The following is a 25,183-nucleotide window of genomic DNA, read 5'->3' as shown; positions in this document are numbered from 1 at the left end:
ACCATTAATCCAATAAAGAAATAAAAAAAAAACAATAAAGCATCAGAAATAGTAGCCTGGGGAGTGGCACAGAAGAGCACAGGCCTTGCAATCATAAGGTCTTAAGTTTAATCTCCACCATCACATGCGCTGGAATGATGCTCAGGTTCTCTTTCATTCATAAATATATCTTAAAATATCAGAGGCAGTGGCCTGGGAGGTAGCATGGCAAAAGATAACAGGACTTGCAAACACAAGGCCCTGAGTTTGATCCTCAGCACTGCATGTGCTGGAGTATGTTCTGGTTTTCCTTCTTTCCCCTCTCTCTCCATTAAATAAACTATTAATAAAAAAATGAATGAATAAGTAAACCTAAAATAAGCATCAGAGACAGAATCTGTGTAATTTAAAAGAAAAAAATTTAGAAGCCGACATGATCTTTCATGGAATCTCTGAAGCTCCAAACTTAACTGATAAGAATAAAAAAGACCAAAAAAAAAACAGCAATCAGGAAGCTGAGTCTTCCCTTGATTTTTGAGAGTTCTCTGTATCCACCTGTCTGGGAAGCATCCGGTAATAAAGCTCCAGTTTGTGTACATCATTAAAAAAAACAACAACAGAAAACTAAAAGATGTAGGCTGAGCTAAAGGATATCAAATGGTTTGGGTAGCAGGTGCATTCCATTCTAAATTAGGATGGGAACAGTCTTGCAATTACAGCTATGAAACAATGAAAGAGGACTCAATGGTATTCCATAAAGATACCCTATTGTAATGTAAGTATTTTGATCTGAGTCTGCTCTCACTGTATTAAAAATAAAGTCTCTCTTTGGTGGGAACTAAAAACAAAATCTGATTCATATTGAATTTTTCCCCAACGCTACACAAAAGGAAGCAATAATGCCAACTGTGAGAATTGAAGTGGAAATCAGATCTCAGCCCAACCAGAACCACCAATGGGACAATAGACAATAACTGTGACTCTGATAAAATTCATTTCTCAGCTGAAGGCACTGGGTTGATGTTTCTCTTGTTCTATTCTTAGTACTAAACAAAACTTTTTCCCTTCTAGGGAAACAGCTCTCTTTAGTTTGGAACAGTAGGACGGCATTCCACATTTCTGGGTTGTCAGTGTCACCTTAAATGTCATGACCTCTTTCTTATCTTCCCCCACAAGAGATGACTGAGATTTCCCCTTCTGCAGGGATCACAGCTGTTTTCAGAGCATGGATGTTTAACTGGAAGCAAGTGACACACGGCTATGTGCCAGGGATAGGATCGATAAAGTGAGAGAAACCTCAAAAGTTGTGCCTTACTCATCTTTTCATCTCCAGCACTACTGCTTGCCACTTCCTGGCATTGAGGAAATGTTTGTTGAGTAACACAAATACATTTGGTATCTTTATACACAACACATATAAAGGAGCTAAAAGGCTTTTCTTGTTTTGTTTTGCTTGGTTCCATGGATGAGGGATGTGTTCTACATCCCCTACCCAAAAGGAGCTAAAAGTCTTCAAGTCAAGATGGTGGTTGCATTATGTCTGCTCAGTAAATGCTAAGGGGTGGGGTGGGGTGGGTGTATGGTTGATTGAACTGTATTCCCTAGGAACTGTGCCAGTTATTGTCTTTTTGGCTGCCATGATGCAGACTATAGCTGCCTACAAAATAGCTATATTCCAATTCTAAAAAAAAAAAAGTCCCAGTTTTTCATTTGGTTGATTACTTCCCAGATAAAAGACTACATTGTATCAAGGTTAAGTTGTCCTTGAATAAGCTTAAGTACTGAGTGAAAATTCTTGGGAGTCTTGGATGGGAGTGGCTTGCAGTCTTTTCTCTTACATTCTGCCTCTTGGAATTATGATGTGATGGCTAGAGCTCCAGCAGTTATCTTAGACTATAAGGATGAGGGTTATAACCTAGGTGTCACAGGGTGACAAGACTGGGTCCTCTATGTCCATGGAGCTGTTATACCAGGACTGTGAACTTCTAAACTTTAATTTGAGAAATACACCTCTTTTTCAGTCACCAATCTTAAGGTTTCAATTAATCACACCTGAATCCAATCCTGATGCAACTATAGTCTCAGAAAACAAAGAATTGGACTGGGGGGCAGGCGGTAGCACACTGGGTTAAGTGCACATAGTACGAAGTACAAGGATCCCAGTTCGAGTCCCTGGCAACCCCTCTGCAAGTCTCCCGCTCTATCTTCCCCTCCCCTCTCAATTTCTCTCCGTCCTAGCCTATTTTTTTAAAAAAAGTGGAAAAAATGGCCTCCAGGAGCAGTGGATTCATAGTGCAGGCACCGAGCCCAACAATAACCCTGAAGGCAAAAAAAAAAAAAAAAAAAAAAGAACTGGGGAGAGGTATAAGATCCTATGTCCCCTCCCACCTCCATCTATCTCCTCAGGACGTCAGACTTAGCCTAGGAAGGGCACTGGTCCTCTACTTCACACAGGCACTTTAGTGTGGGCTATTTCTATGGTATATTCCTACATCACTGCAAAGGTGGTTTAACTTGACAGGCACTTTCTTGAGTTCTGAGTCCTCTCCTCTGTTCCTAGAAGTCAGCACAGTGTCATGGCACTCATCAGAGTCCCCTGGCCCCATCTGCCTCCCTCACTCCTGACCTCTTTTTCCAGGCCTGCCTTCTCCAATCAGTAAAACAGTTCCAACACCCTCCTTGTGATCTGATCAAAGTGATTCACAATAAGAGAATGAATAAGCAAAGTCTTAATCTGGGGAGGATAGACAAACACCTATAACTCAGAACACTTTGGTAACAGGTATGGGGTGGAGAGAAAGACAGCACAGAACACGGCTGCCCAGCCACACAGATGGTGAATTCAGTACACCCCCCTAAGGTGAACCCACGCCTTCTAGCTCCTGGTTCAGCAGTTCTTCCTTGGAACCCAGACAGTGTACCTTGTGCACTCCACTTCAGGATGGCCATTGCCAAGTCCAAAGACAGTTCAGAGAGTGTCTAGAGAGGGGGACAGGCACCTTTCTGCTAAATTGGGATCCGCTGGTAGAGCTGAAGCCACAGGAAAGGAGAGCACCTGGGGTGGATTATCAGCAGAACTTTCTACTCAATGGGCCCAAGCACCTAAGTGGCATATGATGGAAAAGGGAAGAGGCTCACACTGTGTGCATGTACATGTCTCCTGCGACTGTCTCAGGGAAGTCTTCCTAGGAAGAGGTGAAACCAGGCAGAAGGCATCTCTGTAACTTCTGCCAGTGCTAAGTTTCTCATATAGGTCCTGTATCTTCTCGTGAATACTCAGAAATAACAGCTTACACAGACATTTTTAATGTATCAAATATTACAAAAAACCAACTTTGACTATTTGTAACTGTATAGTTCTGTGTCATTAAGTACAGACATGACACTAGGCTACCATCACCACCATTTATCCGCAGAACTTGTTTTCTCTTCCCAGACCGAAACCCTGATCCCTTTAGACACTCCCCTCTCCCACAGCCCCTGGCAGCTGTCCTTCTGTTTTTTCCTGTATGAACCTGACAACTCTAGATGGCTCATACAACTGGAAATATGCAACATTTGTCCATTTGTGTCTGAGTTATTTCACTGAACAGAATGTCTTCAACAATCATGCACAGAGTATGTGTCCTTTTTAAAAAAATTTTTTAAACTTTTTATTTTATTTATTCCCTTTTGTTGCCTTTGTTGTTTTATTGTTGTTGTTACTCATGTTGTTGTTGTTGGATAGGACAGAGAGAAATGGAGAGAGTAAGGGAAGACAGAGAAGGGGAGAGAAAGATAGACACCTGCAGATCTGCTTCACCGCCTGTGAAGCTACTCCCCTGCAGGTGGGGAGCCGGGGTCTAGAACTGGGATCCTTAAGCCGGTCCTTGCACTTCGCACCACCTGTGCTTAACCCGCTGTGCTACAGCCTGACTCCCAGTATGTGTCCTTTTTTAGGCTGATTACTATTCCATTGTATGGCACAAGACTTGCATACCTGGGGCCTCAAGTTCCTCAGGACTGCACATGCCAGAACACTGCTCTGGAGCCAGACTCTCTTTCATGAAATAAATCTTAAAACAATCATTTGAACAATTAATCTGATTACATTTACCAGTGAAACAAATATTGATTTCATCTCACTAGGTCCCAACCTATCCTGGAGATAGATGCAGGAGCTGGGGATATAACAGTGAGGTGGGAAGAGGTCTCTAATCTTTGCACACTTTTGGAGTTTATATTAGTCATTAGTGTATTGTAATGGGGGATCCTGAGGGGAAAGATGGTGTAGATAAAAAGCAGAAAGATAAAATATAGTATAGTAATATTGGAACAAGGAAAATAAAACTATCTCAGGCTGGCTGGTCTGAGTCGAACCAGCCAAAGGCCAATTTTGGTGTAGAGCTGGATGACAGAAGGCAGCCTTGTGGAGATCTAAAGTAGGCTGAACACTCCAGCACTGCTGACATCTGGGGCCAGATCAGTCTTTGTTGTGCTGTTCTGTGAGTAGAGGCGGGACTGGCAGCATCTTTGGTCTCTGTCTACAATATGATGAAGCAGCACCCACCCACCCCAGTTGAGACAAATAAAAATGTGTCCATATGCTGTAATATGTCACCTTGAGGGCAGAATTACCTGATTAAGAACGATTGGACAGAAGCAAGGATGCTCCTGGCAATAGGAACAAGATGTCCTGCCTGCCCGCCTTTACTGTTCAGCTGTCCCAGGGAAATCTGTCAGTTGTCATAAATGGCAAGAGCTCTTTTAAAAAAGATTTGTATAGTGGGAGGGCGGGTGATAGTGCAGCAGGTTAAGCGCACACAGCGCGAAGCGCAAAGAGTGGCATAAGGACCCACGTTTGAGCCCCCGGCTCCCCACCTGCAGGGGGGTCGATTCACAGGCAGTGAAGCAGGTCTGCAGGTGTCTATCTTCCTCTCTCCATTTCTCTCTATCCTATCCAACAACAATGACATCAAAAACAGTTGTATGCTTTACATTGGGTTGTTCTAGCTCTCCCCCTGCCAAGAAAATTGGATCAGTCCTGCTAGTTTCGCGGACCCGCTTGGCCCCGCCCCAAGGAACCCCGAGAGGGTTCCAGAGTTCCAGAGTTGGAGAGTTAGAGAGTGCTTGGTGCCGTCGCGGGGGAAAGAGGCAACAGAGTTCTGTTTGATGATTAGTTTGTCTTAGTTTATGAATCGTTGTTCCTGAATAAAGAAATACAGCTTCCCTGCCCAGCCGTATGTCTCTGGTTGTCTCTGTTACCCGCCCGTGAAGCTAGCTCGGCCAGCTAGAGCATCCGAATTTTAACAACAAAAAACAACAATAATAATAACCACAACAATGATAAAAACAACAAGGACAACAAAAGGGGGAAAAATAGTCTTCAGGAGCAGTGGATTCGTGGTGTAGGCACTTCTTCTAGTGTTTGCCCTTCTTCCATAGCCAGTCAACAGCGTCAGGTTGAGCCTGATGTAAAGTTTCGAGACCTTCTTTGAATCTGGAGAGGTGGCAGTCGTTGACTATGTGGGTCATAGTCTGTCTGTAGCCGCAGGGACAGTTCGGGTCATCTCTGGCTCCCCAGCGATGGAACATAGCGGCTCCCCGGCCATGGCCTGTTCGATAGCGATTGAGGAGGGCCCAATCATAACGTGCTAGGTCAAAGCCGGGTTGACGCTCGCAGGGGTCTGTGATGAGGTGTTTGTTCTTTACCTCAGCTGACTGCCAACTCTGTTTCCAAGAGTCTGGAACAGAGAAGTTCAGTGTAGGTGTAGGGGACCAGATTGGATGACGAGACGTCAAGCGTAGGACAGGGTAGGCGAAGATATCCGCGTATATTGGCAGGTCCGGTCGAGCGTAGACGTGGGAAATGAACTTAGATGATGCCGCATCCTGACGAATATCTGGCGGGATGATGTTGCTAAGAACTGGCAGCCATGGAACAGGGGTGGAATGGATGGTTCCAGAAATTATCCTCATGGAGGAATATAATTTGGAATCAACCAAGTGGACATGGGGGCTACGGAACCATACTGGGGCACAGTATTCTGCAGTGAATAGCATAATGCCAGAGATGATGATCGCAGTGTGGAAGCACTCGCGCCCCATGAGGAGCTGGCCAGTCTTGCAATGATGTGATTCCTCGCGCCCACCTTTGCTGCAGTTTTTATGAGATGTTCGTGAAATGACAGGGTGCGATCGAGAGTAACGCCAAGATAGACTGGCTGGGCTTCATGCCGGATTCTCGTTATCGCCAAGCTGCACATTAAGCTCACGCGAGGCCGAGGCATGGTGTAGATGGAAAACAGATGATACCGTTTTTGCAGTGCTAGGGATTAGTCGCCATTTTTTACAGTAATCAGATATCAGAGACATGTCTTTCGTGAGTGTTTCCTCGAGGATGTCGAACTTGGATGCCTGAGTTGCACAGCAGATGTCATCGGCGTAGATGAACTTCCTTGAAGAAGTTTCTGGGAGGTCATTGATGTAAATATTAAATAGCGTAGGAGCCAGAACAGAGCCCTGTGGGAGGCCACTTGAGACAAGTCTCCATCTGCTAGACTTGTCACCCAGATGCACCCGGAATCTTCTGTTTTGGAGAAGAAACGATATAGTGTTGGCCACCCATGGAGGCAGGCATCTTGAGATCTTGACTAGGAGACCACGGTGCCAGACCGTGTCATAGGCTGCTGTGAGATCAACAAAGACAGCACCCGTCTTTAAATTCTTCTGGAATCCATTTTCAATGTAAGTTGAGAGGGCCAGGGCTTGTTCGCAGGTAGATCTTCCTGGGCGGAAAATAGCTTGGGCGGGTGATAGGAATTTCTCTGTAAGGTGAGAAATACGTGACAGAAGCAGCCTCTCAAGGAGTTTGAAATACACGGAGAGGAGAGAAATTGGTCTATATCTGGCGGCCAGTGTTGGGTCTTTCTTTGGTTTCAAAACCGCTATTACCTTCACACGACGCCAAACTTTGGGCAATAACCCTGGAGGCCAAAAAAAATGTATAGTGATGCTGGGGATTGAACTGGGGTCTCTGTGGCCTCAGGCATGCAACCCCCTTGCTCTAATGCTAAACTACCTTATCTCTTTGGCCTTGGTAATAGGTTTTTAGATAGGAAAGGGGTAAAACCAGGAAAGTGCAAGCAGCCAAGGAGGTTGAATATCGCCCAATGCAAAGCTTCAGCCATAGGTTCTCTTCTCAATTCACCGCCTGAAACTGGGACCAGGCTTTTATGGACGACGGCAGGGCACACAGTGAGTGATTGCAATGGGTCTGGGCTCTGGATCACTTTCCCCCTGTCCACCACACTCACACAAGAGCCAGCCAACGCCACTTTTATTATTCAAGGCCAGATTGTGGGCCTGGGAAATAGCATAATGATTATGAAAAAGACTTTCACGCTTGAGGCTCCAAGGTCCCAGGTTCAATCTCTAGCATTGCCCCAAGTCAGAGCTGAGAAGAGCTCTGAAAACAAAGGAACAAACTAAATTGTTACTTGCTTTCACTTGCTATGTTAACTGGAAAAGACAAATGCATGTAATTCTCCCTCGTTTTATCATTTAAACTTATCACATCTAAATATTATCAGCTTCCTAGAAATAGGCTAATGAAATCAAGTCACAGAGAACAGTTGAGTCATGGGGCCAGGTAATGGAGCACTAGGTTGAGCGCACATATTACAGTGAACAAGGACCTGGGTTCAAGCCTCCTGTCTCGAACTTCAAGGGGAAGCTTCACAAGTGGTGAAGCAGGTCTGCAGGTGTCTCTCCTCTTTCCCTATCTATCCTCCACTTCAGTTTCTGTTTCTATCCAGTAAAGTAATAAGGTAATAAAAAAAGAGAACAGCTGACTCAGTATCACCTGAACTCCCCCAGTACAATTCTGACTACACTTCAAGATATTCCCTTATTCTTAAGCACTGTATGGGACAGAACAGGGTGATGGGGTAGAGCTCAGATTTCTTAAAATGATGATATTCAGGCAATGTAGGACACAAAATCCTTTCTTTTTCATTTTTCTATTATGGCAAACCCCACAAAACATAAATTTACCACCTTAACCATTTCCAAATGTACAGTTAAACATGTTAAGTATATTTATATCGTTGGGCAGCAGAACTACAGAACTTTATTTGGCAAATTTGATATTGTAGACCCCTCCCGCCTCCTCTCAGCTTCTAGCAACCACTATTTTTTTTAATTTTAAAAATATTTATTTATTCCCTTTTTGTTTTATTGTTGTAGTTATTATTGTTGTATAGGTCAGAGAGAAATGGAGAGAGTAGGGGAAGACAGAGGGGGAAAGGAAAAAAAAGACACCTGTAGACCTGCTTCTTGTGAAGCCACTTGTGAAGTGGCTCCCCTGCAAGTGGGGAGCCGGGGGCTTGAACTGGGATCCTTACACCACTCCTTGCACTTTGCACCATGTGCGCTTAACCCGCTGTGCTACCACCCAATTCCCAGCAACCACCATTCTTTCTGTTTTTATGAATGATGGCTTTAAATAACACATGTAAGTGGAGTCACACAGTAAACATCTTTTTGTGATTCTCCACTTTTACTTAGCATAATGTTCTCAAGATTCATTCATGATGTGACAGGATTTCCTTCCTTCTCAAGGCTGAGTAATATTCCATTGTAAGAATATGGCAAATTTCCTGTATCCATTCATCTTTTGATGGGCACTTGGTTGCTCCAACTTCTGGCTCTTGTGAACAGTGCTTCTATGCACAAGAGAGTACAAATACACACAATTCTTTTAAAAAAATCTTTATTGAGATGTGATTCACGAACCATACCCATTTCAAGTTTCTCATAGATTCACAGAGTTGTGTCACTAGCACCGCCAGTTTGTTTTATAACATTGTCATCATCCCCCAAAAAAGTCCATTAGCAATCACTTCCTGCATGCAACATCCTGTGATGGGTCAGTTTTCTGTGTCAACTTGGCTAACTACAGTCTTCAGGTTTTCAAACCAGAGTGATCTAAATGGTGTTGTGAAGGCTATTTTATGGATGTGATTAAAGTCAGTTCAAAGGTTTATGAACAGAACTGCTACTTGCCTGAGAAATTCTTCTAGGATTATAGCTTCTTCAGCTCACACTTGAGTGGTCCAAACAGTCCTGTGGGTTTTGGAATTGCTAATCCCCACAATTGCCTAAGACAATCTACTTTTTTAAAAAGTAGTACACTTTTATTTTTTTAAATTGTTGTAGTTATTATTGTTGTTGTTATTGATGTTGTCGTTGTTAGATAGGACAGAGAGAAATGGAGAGAGGAGGGGAAGACAGAGGTGCAGAGAAAGACAGACACCTGCAGACCTGCTTCATCACCTGTGAAGCGACTCCCCTGCAGGTGGAGAGCTGGGGGCTCAAACCAGGATCTGTACACTGGTCCTTGCACTTCGTACCACGTGCGCTTAACCCGCTGCACTACTGCCCGACTCCCAACAATCTACTTTTTATCTTTTACTTGCTCTATTTCTTGAGTTGAATCCAGATTGAAACACACTCTCACCTCTGCTTTCTCTCTCCATGGATTTGCCTATCTTGGACATTTTTGAATCATACAACAAGTAGTCTCTGAATGTTTTCAAGTATCACCAATGTAGTATGTGCCAGTCCTTCATTCTTTTTTTATCGCTGAATATTCCAGTCTATGGAAATACATTTTTTCACTCATCTGCGGATAGGCATTTAGTTGCTCATATTATGAATATGAATTATTGTTATGAATATTAGGGAGATCAACGCACATGCTTTCGTGCAGACATGTTTTCATTTCTCTTAGGTATATACGTAGGAGTGGAATTTCTTGTTCATATGATAAATCTATGCTCAAATTTTTGAAGAATTGGCAAACTTTTCTCCATATCCTCATCACCACTTGCCACCAATTATAGCCACCTTAGTAGGTGTGAAGTGATAGCTCATTGTGGTTTTCTTGGTTCTAATGACTAATGGTGTTGAGTATCTTTCCATGTGTTTATTGTCTATATGTATATCATCTTAAAAAATGTCTTCTATTCTTTTGTCCAGTTTTAACTGGGTTGTCTTTTATTTAGTTGTAAAAAATTCTCTAGAATTTTTAATCTTTAGATAATCCTGTATCTTATCAGATAAACACATTACAAATATTTCTCCACATTTCTTGGGCTTTTAATTTTCTTGATAATATTTGTAGCACAACGGTTTTTAGATTTTTTTAAAGTTATTTTTTTAGATTTATTTATTTATTTCCTTTTGTTGCTCTTGTTGTTTTATTGTTGTAGTCATTGTTGTTGTTCTTGATGTCATTGTTGTTGGACAGGACAGAGAGAAATGGAGAGAGGAGGGGAAGACAGAGAGGGGGAGAGAAAGGTAGACACCTGCTGACCTGCTTCACCACTTGTGAAGTGACTCCCCTACAGGTGGGGAGCCGGGGCTCTAACCGGGATCCTTCAGCCGGTCCTTGCGCTTTGTGTCACTTGCGCCCAACCCATTGCGCTACTGCCCAACTCCCGGTTTTTAGATTTTTGATGTGGTTCAACTTGTAAATTCTGTCATGAATGCATTAAGTGTTGTATCTATCTAAGAAACCATTGCCCAATTCAAGGTCAAAATTTACTCCTTTGCCAAAACTTACTCCTATGTTGTCTTTTGACATTTGTATAGAATTAAATCTATGAGCCCACACAGTCTTCTAAAAGTCGTACCTATTTGCTAGTGCTTCCTCAGAGAACTATGTATGATACCATCAAAATTTACAATTAAACTATTGTACTTAAAACAAAATGTACAATGTGTGTGCTTTAGCATTCTAATCTAGGCTGAGAACAATATTCAAAATGAGCCAGTGCTCTTTCTCTCTCTCTGTAGGACAAATAAATGCTTTCATAAGGACATCACTTTTGAATGGAGTGCAGTTTATGACCTATTTACTTATGAACTAGCGCAAACAGCCTGCTCCATAGTGTGAGGAAAGGAAGAAAGACTCCATTGTGAGAATGAGAAAAGAAAAAAATCCAGTCACTAATTTGGTCTAAACAAGGAAGCTTAGAGTATTCTGTGGTTTTCAAAAACTATTTTCTTTTTGCGTAAGATGAACAAAAACCGATTTGTAATGTCTTGTGACCTGGAAATATTTAATGTAAATATAATAGTCCTCTTATTTGTTTATCCCCTAAGGCTGAGGGGAAGACGATATAACATAAACAAAACAAATACCATATCAATATGCTGTTGTGGGGGGTGGGGTGGCCAAGAGCACCTACTTGTTGAGTGATTCATGAAAATGAGTCACAGGACTCAGAATCTAGTTGTGTTCATGGCTTAGGTTTGGTATAACAAAAGGGATATAACAGCAGCCAATGAAATAGCTCACTTGTCTAATGCTGCTTTGCCACGTGTGACTCAGTGTCAAGCCTGGCCTCCACCAGATAGAAGAGAGCTTCGGTTGCTGTGGTCTCTGTCTCTATCAAAAGTTAAAAAAAAAGGTATGTAACAGGACCAGGACCAGCAAGAGGAAAACATATAAACAGAATCTGGAGAACTCCCATTTTCTAATTATTTTTAATATTAAAATATTTTACTTAATCACATCAAAATAGTAATTGATTCAATGATAAACTTAGGTCACTGAAACATTCAACTAGTGGCTGGAAAAAGAACTCAGCTAGTCGAGATCAAGGTTTCATATCCTGGTACCATATGTACCAGAGTCGTGCTCTGATTTCTCTCTCATATGAAACAAACTGTCTTTAATTTTTTAACTAGTATAAATAGATTTGGGAATTTTTTTTTTTTTGCCTCCAGGGTTATTGCTGGGACTCGGTGCCCGCACCACGAATCCACTGCTCCCTGGAGGCTATTTTGTTGTTGTTGCCCTTGTTTTACCCTTGTTGTGGTTATTGTTATTGTTGTTGTATAGAACAGAGAGAAATCGAGAGAGGAGGGGAGACAGAGAGAGGGAAAGACAGACACCTGCAGACCTGCTTCACCACCTGTGAAGCAACCCCCCTGCAGGTGGGGAGCTGGGGGCTCGAACCGGGATCCTTACGCCAGTCCTTGCGCTTTGTGCCACATGCGCTTAACCCGCTGCGCTACTGCCCGACCCCCTGGGAAATAATTCTGATGTTGAATATTATTCAGTTTTTACTTTTGATGAATTAGTATATAATCAAGCACTAAATGATGAGAATTTGTAATTACTCCATTGTGGATGACAATATACTAATGTTTCAAATAACACTACATGGTGTTCATTTTTAGAATTCTTTTTAAGCAAAATATATACCTGAAAGCAGAAGTACACTAGAGTTTGCAGTGAGTACCTCCCTAACACTTCCTCTCCACTATTCCAAGCTTGGGATCCATGATTGCTCAACAAATTGTTTGGCTTCATATGTTAACTCTCTTTTCAATCACCAGGTTCCAGATGCCACCAGGATGCTGGCTAGGCTTCCCTGGATTGAAGACCCCACCAATGTGTCCTGGAGCTCAGCTTCCCCAGAGACACACCTTACTAGGGAAAGAGAGAGGCAGACTGGGAGTATGGACCGACCAGTCAACGCCCATGTTCAGCGGGGAAGCAACTACAGAAGCCAGACCTTCTACCTTCTGCAACCCTCAACGACCCTGGGTCCATGCTCCCAGAGGGCTAGAGAATGGGAAAGCTACCATGGGAGGGGGTGGGTTATGGGGATTGGGTGGTGGGAATTGTGTGGAGTTGTACCCCTCCTACCTTATGTTTTTGTTCACTAATCCTTTCTTAAATAAAAAATTTAAAAAAAATAAAAAATAAAAAAATATTTTTAATATTTATTTTATTTATTTATTCCCTTTTGTTGCCCTTGTTGTTTTATTGTTGTAGTTATCATTGTTGTCGTTGTTGTTGGAGAGGACAGAGAGAAATGGAGAGAGGAGGGGAAGACAGAGAGGGGGAGAGAAAGATAGACACCTGCAGACCTGCTTCACCGCTTGTGAAGCGACTCCCCTGCAGGTGGGGAGCCAGGGTTCAAAACGGGATCCTTACACTGGTCCTTGTGCTTTGCGCCACCTGCGCCTAACCTGCCGCACTACAACCTGACTCCCCATTTTTAGAATTAAAAAAAAAAATTATTTATTCCCTTTTGTTGCCCTTGTTTTATTGTTGTGGTTATTATTGTTGTTGTTATTGATGTTGTTGTTAGATAGGACAGAGAGAAATGGAGAGAGGAGGGGAAGACAGAGAGGGGGAGAGAAAGAGAGACACCTGCAGACCTGCTTCACTGCCTGTGAAGCAACTTCCCTGCAGGTGGGGAGTCGGGGCTCGAAACGGGATCCTTAAGCCGGTCTTTGCACTTTGCACCACCTGCGCTTAACCCGCTGCACTACCGCCTGACTCCCTCATTTTCAGAATTTAAAATTATTATCAACATATAGTAATTTTAAATTAAACATATCTATTCATCACAGCAGGATCTCAACCAGCACTACATTTAGCTTGATGTTCAAATTCCTATTCATACTTGAAAATAATATGACAATATTGTCTGTATATAATAACTTCAAGGAGTGGCTACAGGGATACATTAAAGGCTCCCCCAAAGTCTAACCCAGGGCTAGAACTTGCTGGGAACAGGTGTTCCAATGTGGGAAAGTAATCACACAAAGACAGTATGAGTCAAGTCCTACTGCAGTAAAATTACTGATCCAAACTCAATGTTTCCTGTCTTACCAGACTTGTTTCCTGATCATTCTCTTTCCTTTTCTTAAAAACATCTGCATAAAAAATAAAACCAGGACCCAGGAAATAGCTCACCCAATAAAGCAGATGCTTTACCATGTACAAGAGCCTGGGTTTGAGTCCCTAGCACTAGATGGAAGCACCATGCATGCAATTGGGGGAAGCTTCATGAACACTGGAATGATACTGTGGTATCTTTCCTCTCTCTTCCTCTTCTCTGACTTGAGGGTGGGTGGGAGAAAAATCCCTAGCAGGCAAAATAATAACAATAAAACAGTCAAATAAAAAGTTTTTTAAAGTATAGCCACTGACTAGGTACATTATGCTCATGCTTTAGGTAATATTCCTGCATATCTCTTTACATAAGACCAAAATAAAGACTCACTATCAGATATTTAATCTGTATATTATGATAATGTTGTCCTGTATTAGTGATTGTTTCCTGTATTTGCTTTGTCTGTACACATCGTTAACAGTTGTAAAACTGTTATTTCTTTTACCTGTCTGCCATAACAGAAAATTCCCAACATGCATTCACAGGATGCTTAATAGATCTAAGTGGGAAAACCAAAAAGATCAAAAGCATTAGAGTACCTACTCCTAACATCCTTTGATCTTTAGACTTGCAAGTTATAAACACGGGGACACATACTGTCAAGTAGGAAACAATCAAATCAAATGCCTATGAGCGCTCTCAAAGGCTCAACTGAACTCTAATCATAATGCTGTATTTTCTGGTTTCCCCTGGCAGGACTTCTGAGTGATTCTTCCACTTGTGATGGATTTTCATTTTTCTCTTTTTTCTCAACAGGGGGGGTGGGGGAGAGAGCAGGAGAGAGAGATGGAGACACAACAGCACTACCTTACTGCTGTGATGCAGTGCATGGTGCTCCTCTGGGTGGCTGGGGGTTTGAATCTGAGTCCTTACATATGGCAAAGTGTGAGCTCTAGCTAGTGGATTATCTCCTATTTACCATAATGTAGTTTTTAACTTTAAAGAATTCAATTAGTGGAGTGGAGGTAGATAGCATAATGGTTATGCAAAAGAGACTCTCATGACTGAGGCTCTGAAGTCCCAGGTTCAATACCCTCTACACCACAAGCCAGGGCTGAGCAATGCTCTCTGATAAAATAATAATAATAATAATAATTCAGTTAGCATACATTGCCAATGTGTTTGCCAGCACATTAGATCAGCACTGTGGGAACAACCAGGAAGAACAGACACTTGCCCTGGCCTTAGGGAGATTGTTGAGTCTATTAGAGATCAGGTATGAACAAACAAGGTTACAACATGCATGAGGTCATAAGAAATCTAGAAATTTATCTGGGAGTTCAGAGAGCAAAAGCTTTCATGTCTGGAAATTCAGTTCTTCAGAAATCTAACCATGATGATATATTCAACGAGAGTACAAACAAGTTTAACAGGTTTTAGCGAGGGTGTAAACTTTTCCTTAATCGCACATTCTGCCTTTAAATGAGTAACAAAGACCGAAGGTTTTTCAAGGAGCAGAAAAAAAAAAAAGTGACAAGCATTTTTAGGTCAGCAGGACCAAAAAGAGCCATTAATACAAAGTAAGGAGAGGAAAACAAGGTGATATTTGCTTATCAGAATAGACAAAAGATGTGGAAAAGAAACATTATCCTCTCCATACTCATCAAGAGAAGGCAAATGGGCAGCAGGAAGCAAGGAAGGCCTGAGAGCACTATGGTTACTTCTGGTTCTGAAGAGACTAACAAGCCTAACATTAGATTAAGCGGTCAATGCTTCTCTTTATGCAATGACACAACTTTCAATTCTGGGGAATATGCCCAAATATCACAGCCTCCCTCCTGAACAATGTTACTGATTGGGGGGAGGGGGCGGCAGTGGTACACTCAATTAAGTGCACATAGTACAAAGCGCAAGGACCCATGTAAGGATCCCGGTTCGAGCCCCCGGCTCCCCACCTGCAAGGGGGTCGCTTCACAAGTGGTGAAACAGGTTTACAGGTGTCTATCTTTCTCCCCCCTCTTAATTTCTCTCTGTCCTGTAAAATAAATGGAAAAAATGGTCACAGGAGCAGGGAATTCATAGTGCAGGCACTCAGCCCCAGCGAATACCCTGGAGGCAAAACAAACAAAAAACCCCAATGTTCCTGATGAAAGGTTCAAAAATGAGTCAGAGATAGGACCCAGAAAATGCCACTGACACAAAGACACACCATAATTTTCTCAGACTTTTAAAAAAATATATTATTTATTTATTTATTTATTCCATTTTGTTGCCCTTGCTGTTTTATTGTTGTTGTTATTGATGTCATTGTTGTTGGATAGGACAGAGAGAAATGGAGAGAGGAGGGGAAGACAGAGAGGGAAAGAAAGATAAACACCTGCAGACCTGCTTCACCCCTTGTGAAGCGACTCCCCTGCAGGTGGGGAGCCGGGGGTTCACACCGGGATCCTTACTCTGATGTGCAACATGGGAATGGAGGTCTTTCTGGTCCTAAAATCATTTCAACACCAACTGTATCCTGGCTGCTTTTTAAATGCTTGAAACTGAGGAGTAAGAATATAAATCATAGGCTTATGTCTGGTGACATTGTTCTTGATGCTCATCTCATGATCATTTCCCCTCCAAAGGGATGTGGACAGTCCCAAATGGTGGGCAGGTGTATATATATTACATAATAATATATATAAAATATATGGTGATTTTGATATTAACATCCTAGCTTTTCTTAGCATTTGTTTTCAATATTTCTGTGTCAATGTCATACAGGTACCAAACTTCAAGAATCAAACAGTTGTGATACATTCATTGCACATTAGTTCTATTGTCTTTCCCTATCCTTTCTTTGTGCTCCTAATGCTATCTTAAAAACCCCTTCTTATCTTCTTGGGGTTTTAGGAAAAAGCGATATATGTACTCAAACATATCAGTACTTGATGACCCTTTTAAAAAAAAAAAGATTTATATATTTTAGGGGAAAGAGAGTATCAGAGCACTGCAGGGGCACATATGTTACCAGGGATCAAACTTGGGGTCTAACACATACAATTCCTGTGCTCTACCTGCTGATTCATCTCTCCACTCTGTATGGTCATTTTCTAATTTAGGCAGACATGGAAGAGAAATTGGATGCCTGATATTTAAAATCTGTTTTGTTTTGTTTTATGGTGCCAAGGATTGAACCCAAGGTCTCATACATGCAAAGTAGGCACCTTCCCCTGAGCTGCACTTCTAGTACCCAAAGCTGCTATTTTTTTCTGTCACGAACAAAGCATTTAAAACCATTTCTCCAGGTATATTCAAATGTTTGGCCACTAACAAAAATCCCAATAGTGTGGTCTAAGCACTGGAAGGCCTCACTCACTATGACTTTCTTTTTGAATGTGGGGAGCAGTCTTTATATTTTTCTCCATCTTTGCCTTTTTATTTCTTCTACCTGCCTTCTAAACTTTTGATGCAAGACGGCATTAATGGGTGAGTGTTCCAAGGTGTACTTGAGGAGAGTTTACAGAATGATTTAAAGGTAATTGCATAGATGGGCAGGGAGAAAAATCATTTCTTTTACTCTGCCCTCCCAGAGTCACAGCTGAAGTTCAAAAACAAATGTCTAGAGTTAATTCAGAAGACAAAGACTATGTGAACTACAAGTGATTCATTCGGCACTGCTGAAAAGCAAAATGTGAAGTAGTGACAACAAACTCTCCACTCAGATATTTCCTTGAGTATTACCTCATAAACCTACATAAGCCTGAACTTCGATCATGTCTAGAGTTTAACCTAATTGTACCTTTAGTACTATGTGTTGGCTAATTATTGACTTGAAACTTGAACCTATCGAAGAGAAACAAAACATCAGACAGGAGGTAGACAGAGTGAAAACACCTCAATAAGTTTTTTTCAACTGGTGGTGAATGAAACTATTATTTTAAATATTTACCTTTAATTAAAATTAAGCCATGGATGAGAGGTTAGTCCCACAAACATACTGCTGGTGCCTCTGACAGTGGTTTTTTTCATTAGGATGAATAAGTGCATTAAATGAAGTAAAACCTTTTCCACTCACAATAAATCATTTGGCTTACAAAGTAAACCTAAATACTGTTGCTCACAAAGTGTATTTCTATGTATTAAGCCTTCCCCAAAAGATGAGTGAAAAGTGCATCATTACAACAGGACAATGGAGAGAAGAACATTTCTGTCCCCATTTTTGCTGAAACCATGGCTTCTGAATTTCATCCTCCCCTAATTAGAATCAAATACTCACTATGTGGCTTTATGTGAACTGTTATAGATTTGCTTTTTAATCTCAAGCAAGCTACATTTCTTCCATCACTATAAGGGAACACAAGGTATTTTGCCTACACTGTGCATTTTCTTTAGGGCACTTGGAATAAAATGTCATTAATCTGTTAGCAAAAGTGCTTTGCATTCTATGGACCACTTCTGGGCTGGAACCCAGCATTGCACTTAGGACAAAAGCTGTTGGCTCATCGGCCCAAGCACCTGTTGTTCCACTGTCTTAGTATGTTGTCATTCAGTTGGTCCCAGTTCTCCCACCAACTGCTGTTGTTTTGATCTTTTCCCAAAGAGTGACAAGTTGGTAAGTTTAATGAAATCATGATTTGGTGTTCCATGCCCCTTTTTCTTCCTTTGAAACTTAATTTTGATTTTATTTTCTCACAAAGTACAAGGCTATCACAGAATAGATCATAACACGTTTGTTTTTTAAGAGGGACTTAAATCACTCTGTAGACTCTATAGCAAAAATGTCCCTTCAAATTCAGTAGTTACTCAAGTAGAACTAGAGTCATTTTGTTACAAATGAACTGGATTGAGACTCACAGTTTTATTAAAAGGAGAAATGGTAACAAGAAATAAAAAGTGTACACTAAGTAGAAAAGATTACCTCAGGAGAGAGAAAAACAATACAATGTACTGCAGTCTGAAACAGGTCAAGGAAGGAAAGACATAAAGTGACACTTGGGAAAGTATAAAGAGTTGTGAAAGAGTTAGAATATTATAATATGTACAGCTTATATTCCCTACAGTTCTAGGTTCATGGACGATACAAAAAGACTTAAATGTAAAAAAGGAAGGCAAGCACAGAACACAAACCATAAAAGGTAAAGATTATAGTTTTTTCAATCAACTCATTGTACATTACAAAAATGGTGATAATTTATCCCTAAATATTTTAATTATGGGAGTCGGGCTGTAGCGCAGTGGGTTAAGCGCAGGTGGCGCAAAGCGCAAGGACCAGCGTAAGGATCCCGGTTTGAGCCCCCAGCTCCCCACCTGCAGGGGAGTTGCTTCACAAGTGGTGAAGCAGGTCTGCAGGTGTCTGTCTTTCTCTCCCTCCCTCTGTCTTCCCCCATCTCTCTCCATTTCTCTCTGTCCTATTCAACAATGACGACAACAACAATAACTACAACAAGAAAACAACAAGGGCAACAAAAGGGGATAAATAAATAAAATAAATATTTAAAAAAATATATTTTAATTATTTCCAAACAAAAGTGATTATCCTATACTAGTATTTCTTTTAAAAAGTACTTATTCTAAAGTGTGGAATTAAACCCTGTTGTCTTATATTTTTGTAAATCAATACTAAACCAATAATAGAAAACTTAATTAAATGTAAAAAAAGCATTTATTCTATAGGGGCAACTATATACTCAAAGTAAAAGTGCTTAATAGTCCTTTGTGATTAGACTTAGGCCTAATAAGCTCAGAAATCTAGTAGAATGGCCTGGAAAAGGTACCATACATTTTCTAATTAAATATTTCTTACTTAGGCCTAGACACCTTCCTCTCCTACCCCATACTTCACTTCTCTCAATCACTCTAGTCACTCAACTAACTACACAAAAGAAAGATGTGTCTTAAGCTCTTCTGACAGCATCAACATTATTGTCACCCCTTGATAATCAGTTGGCCAAGAGATACACTGGTAAAATATACATATATATATATATATATATATGACAATTATTGTTCCTATGACAATAATAAAAAACCTTTATTAGAATCATCAAACAAGTAAATACAGTAAAACTAGAGGTTAAGTTAGACCCCACTAAAATCTTAGGTGTATTTCCTCCCTAACTTGAGGCCGAACTCTGTAAACCTACTATCAGTTTGGATACAATAAACAACACTCAACACTTAAACAACTGGGAAGAAGTCTAGCCTTGTCATAAAGAAGGAACTACAAAAGCTGGAAAAGGGAAAGAGACTGGCTCACTTTAATGGTGGCCTTTTTGGTCACCACCAGGCCACCTCATCATCTGGGTCCCTCGTCAGGGAATTCCCTGACAGATATGATGGGCCTAGACCACTAATAGATCCCTCTCTCCACCATCATGGGTCACTTCCATCAAAAATGTCATCATAAGCCCTTTTGTGGGCCTCTTCAGGATCTTGTCCTCACTATAAAGTAGCAATTGTAGGGACTGCCCCACTTTCCAAAGGGAGGCTGGGCCATCCTACTCTGCCACTCGAGGAAGACTGGTCCTGAAATGAGTGCATCTTGGAATGTTCCCAGCTGTAACCATGGACTGTGAGCTCAGAATGACGGACTCGGAGGTTATACAGGTCCTTGTGTAAATATGAATATACATAGGCCCTGTGTCAGATCGATGTGGTAAATAGTTAATTGTATTTATATATTTTCTTCAAGTTTGGGAGCTACTCTCTGCCCTAATCCAGCTTTCTAGTTCTATTCTCATCTCTGACACTGTCTTCCTAGACAACATTTTTAGTTCACCTCCATGTTAGTTATCAAGCTCAAGTAAAAACTACTAAATTCATGAGCTCCTAAGAACATACATAAAATGGACTCAATAGCTTCTTTCCACCTTAAAATCCCTATTCTTATCTGTTCTAGTCTTATGTTTTGGTTTCTGTTTATTAAACTTTTTGTCCTGCTTTATATCTTACCGCCTTTCAGACATCAAGTTGCAGATGCTACTATGATTCCATCTTGAACTCCCTAAGCAGACAACCTCATCAATGTGTCCTGGAACCTCACCACTCCAGAATTCTAACCTACAAGGGAAAAAGAGACAGGCTGGGGGTATGGATCGACCTGCCAATGTCCATGTCCAATGGAGAAACTATTACAGAAGCCAGAACTCCCACCTTCTGCACCCCATAAAGAATTTTGGTCCATACTCCCAGAGGGGGAGAAGAGACGGGGAAAATAACCAGAGTGCTCTGAACCCCAATTCCATCAGGACCCAGAGAGAGAAGAGGAAAAAAGGTAAAACACTCAGAAGTAGTAATAGGTATAGGTGTGACTTAGAAAGAAAAGGCAAGACCATAGGAAAAAAAAGAACAATAAATAAATGTAGATATAGATAAATATAGATATAAATATAATAACCAACCAATAACAAAGACCTTGGGAGAACTACTGCAGTTTCCAATGGAGAGAATGGGGACACAGGACTCTGGTGGTGGAAATAGTGTTGAATATATACCTAATATCTTATGGTTTTGTAAATCAATATTAAATCACTAATTTAAAAAAGTATTCTCAATCAATGAAAGGAAAAGGGAGCATTACCTCGCTAACTCTGGTACATGAGATGCTCGAACCAGGATCCTTATGCCAGTCCTTGCACTTTGCGCCACCTGTGCTTAACCCGCTGCGCTACTGCCCGACTCCCTCATGTTTTTTTTTTTTTTTTTTTTTTGGGCCTCCAGGGTTATTGATGGGGCTTAGTACATGAATCCACTGCTCCCGGAGGCCATTTTTTCCCATTTTGTTGCCCTTGTTGTCATTATTGTTCTTTTTGCCATTGCTGTTGTTAGATAGGGCAGAGAGAATTGAGAGAGGAGGGAAGACAAACGGGAGAGAAAGACAGACACCTGCAGACCTGCTTCACCACTTGTGAATCAACCTCCCTGCAGGTGGGGAGCTAGGGGCTCGAACTGGGATCCTTAAACCAGTCCTTGTGCTTCGTGCCATGTGCGCTTAACCGGCTGCACTACCACCCAACCCCCTCCTTTCATATTTTTTAAACCGGGAAAAGGTCACAGTTTAAAGGGCTACTGAGTTATCCTGGTTGGTCAGTGATTCCTCCTGTCTTAAATACAGACCATATACTACTAGGCATCTTCTCTGTGACACCCATACCCTTCCCCCATGGAAAGCTTAAGAATTTATTTTAAAAAATATTATTTATTTATTTTATTTTAATGAGAGAGTATAGAGACAGAGAGACCAGAGCATTGCTCTGCTCTGGCTGATGGTAGTGCTAGGGGTTGAACCTGGGACTATAGGGCCTCAGGCATGAAAGTCTTTCATATAACCATTATGCTGTCTCAACCCCAAGAATTAATTTTTTTCATTTTATACTTTTATGAGAGTGAGACACAGAGAAAGTGTACATAAAGCTCAATTGCACCATTCATAGAACTCCATTTGTCATTGTCCTTGGTGCTCTTGTCTGGTACCAGGAAATTAAATCCAGGCTCCATGTATGAGAGGCAGATGCTGTACTGCTAAAGCACCTCCCAGGCCCATGGGGTTAGGATGTTTTCGAAATGCCCACTAGAGTTAAGTGGTGCTCTGGTCTCTCTCTCTCTCTCTCTAATAGGTATGTTTTTTTGGTTTTTTTTTTCTTTTTCATTTAAGAAAGGATTAATTAACAAAACCATAGGGTAGGAGGGGTACAACTCCACATAATTCCCACCACCCAATCTCCATATCCCACCCCCTCCCCTGATAGCTTTCCCATTCTCTATCCCTCTGGGAGCATGGACCCAGGGTCACTGTGGGTTGCAGAAGGTAGAAGGTCTGGCTTCTGTAATTTTTTTGGTTTTGTTTTTTTAAGGAAGTCATTTCTTTGCAGTTAGAAAGCACTCAAATACCTGTTGATTAATGATCTCCAGAGCATGCTGTAACACGAACCATTTCTTCATCTTCTCTAGATCAAGTAATTTCATGAACAAGGAAATTTATAGAATCTATACTCTCTGGAGATGATGTTAGAAGCCAAGTCAATAGGAAAATCCTGGAGTAATAAATAGTGTATTTATAATGAGACACTACAATTTAGTCACAGATTTAGTATATTCCAGATGACTGGTATAGTAACACAAAAGACTTTCAACACAAAAGGAAGTCAAAAACTTCTAAGCAACTAGGAGAACTATTTTTTTTTCCTTAGAACTATTCTAAGGACAGATCTGACTCAGCTCATCAATTCAGCCACAATGTTGGCATTGCCCCTGCCATTTGGACTCTATTAAATGTATTCAACATTAACACGTACATGGCCCAATTATATCCGTTCAGTAAGACCAACATTTAAGTATTAAACTGATGCTACAAGAACATAAAGATAACTTCTAATTTCTAAATCTGACTTAATTTGGAAATTATCTTTCAGTTACTGTTCCCCCTCCATCTCTCCTAGCTGACTGACAAGTCAAAAGTGGCTCTTGCTGCTTCATCAGCATTGGAAATAAAGAGTTCTATGAGTTGTGCATTCATGGTTCATAAAAGAATACAAGGCCAAATGCAGAGTCAACACACACAACCACATACCATTCCTCCACTGGCAGAGGATAGGGACTACTTCATTACGCAGCTTCCACTGGCACTTAAGAACCAGAAGATCTGTATAAGCTGTGAGGTAAGAGCACAGAACAAGGGGTCATCATTTCTTTTTGGTATGTCTTCTAGTCAGTGTAAAGCAACGTACTACTTACAAGTTTTGTCCTTAGGGCTAATTGTTGAAGCATTGTCTCTCAGCTCCAGTTATTCTTCTTAATTTGACTTTGTTGTACGGCTCAAACTCCACAGGTTAAGCCAAGAGACTGGTGAGCAGAGAACATGACTTATCATGTATGAGGTTCTGGGTTCAAGCTCTGGAATCACGAAGGAGTTCTGTGCATGGTAGAATGCTCTCTCTCTCTCTCTCTCTATATATATATATATAGTCTCTCTCTCTCTCTATATATATATCTTTTTTCTTCTTTAAAGATATATTATTTTAAAATTGGGCAAGGTCATTGGTCCATTTCTCTGGTGCTTCATTATGAAAAAAATTTTTTTAAAGCCTCCCTATTTCCCACTTGTAGTGGGTCTACTTCACAAGTAGTGAAACAGTGCTACAAGTGCCTCTTGCCCCTCTCAATTTCTCTGTCTTATCAAATAAAAGAGAAAAAAAAGGCCACTGGGAGCAGTGGATTTGTCATGCTGGCACCAAGCCCCAGTGATAACCCTGGTGGCAATAAAAAAAAAAATTAAAAAAATAAAAGCCTCCGTAGATTGCCAGTTGAACCTGCCCTAACAATGGTTAATGGCTTTCTTACACACACACACACACACACACACACACACACACACACACACACACACACACACACACACACACTCTCTCTCTCTCTCTCTCTCTCTCCCTCTCATAATCTACGCTAGAAATACAAACCGTACAAATAAAACACAACAGACACCAAAAATGTTTAAACCGTCACTCAATAATATCAGAAAAGAAACCAAGACAACTTCTTTAACTTAAATTTTAATTATGTACATAAATAGCAACATGAGAACAAGGAGTTCTAAGGCTTGTACATTATCTCTATGTGAAAGGATTTCAGATTAGTCCATTTGTAGTATACCAGCATCCAAGATTAACAAAGAGGTGTAGTATATTGTTTGTCCTGAAGTAGAAAGCAAATTTGCTACATTCAATAATGATTTCTCTGTCATTTTTCTGTAGAAACAGTTTACATTATGGAGTTTCCAATGTTTGCCTATAACTAAAAGGGAAAAAAAAGTAAGTAAAATGCACTAGATTTTTTAAAAGACACTAAAGCTTTACATTTTGAAAATCCTATAGGTTAAAATGAAAAAATCATACTAAATACTTATATTATCACTATAAGACCACTAGAATCATTATGAGTCAAAGCAAATGGCAACTGTTCCCATCTTATAGATAGGCAAACAAACCAAGGACCAGGAAGGTTTTGTGCACCATCAAAACCACATTCAGATTTTCAAATGGTTGTGTATCCTACTATGAATGAATAGGTAAATAAATGAATAAACAAAAATAAAATGCCTAAATGGACTCAGTGCCTGCACCATGAATCCACCACTCCCAGCAGCCACCTTCATTCTCTTTCCCTTTCTTTTTGACAGAAACAGAGAGGAATGGAGTGGGAGAGGGGCAAGAGAAATAGACATCCACAGCACTGATCCACTGCTCCTGAAGCTTCCCCCTACAGATGAAACTGGGGGCTTAAACCCTGGTTCTTGAGGGCTAGGTGGTGGTATACCTGGTTGAGTGCACATATTACCATGTGCAAGGATGCAGGTTCAAGTCTTTGGTTCTCACAGGGAGAATGCTTCATGAGCTGCAGGTGTCTCTTTCTCCCCCCCTCAATTTATCTCTGTCTCTACACACACACACACACACACACACACACACACACACACACACACACACACATACACACACACACACTGGTCCTCATACACTGTAATGTCTGTACTTTACAGAGTG

General features: G+C 41.0%; 1 protein-coding gene across 3 annotated transcripts in view; it reads right to left on the bottom strand.

Moving 5' to 3' along the window:
- Positions 1–24,177: 24,177 nt before the first annotated feature.
- The window catches only part of APOO (apolipoprotein O), an 80,998-nt gene continuing 79,992 nt past the window's right edge, over positions 24,178–25,183 (bottom strand). For all 3 annotated transcript variants that reach the window (XM_060182853.1, XM_060182852.1, XM_016192930.2), the window contains one exon: positions 24,178–24,434. In XM_060182853.1, the coding sequence (XP_060038836.1) occupies positions 24,429–24,434 (6 nt within the window). In that variant the 3' untranslated portion in view covers positions 24,178–24,428. The remainder of the gene's footprint in view (positions 24,435–25,183) is intronic.

This window comes from Erinaceus europaeus, chromosome X (genome assembly GCF_950295315.1).
Source record: "Erinaceus europaeus chromosome X, mEriEur2.1, whole genome shotgun sequence".
Lineage (NCBI taxonomy): Eukaryota > Metazoa > Chordata > Mammalia > Eulipotyphla > Erinaceidae > Erinaceus > Erinaceus europaeus.
The sequence above is the reverse complement of the archived record's forward strand: the minus strand, read 5'-3'. Positions and strand labels throughout refer to the sequence as shown.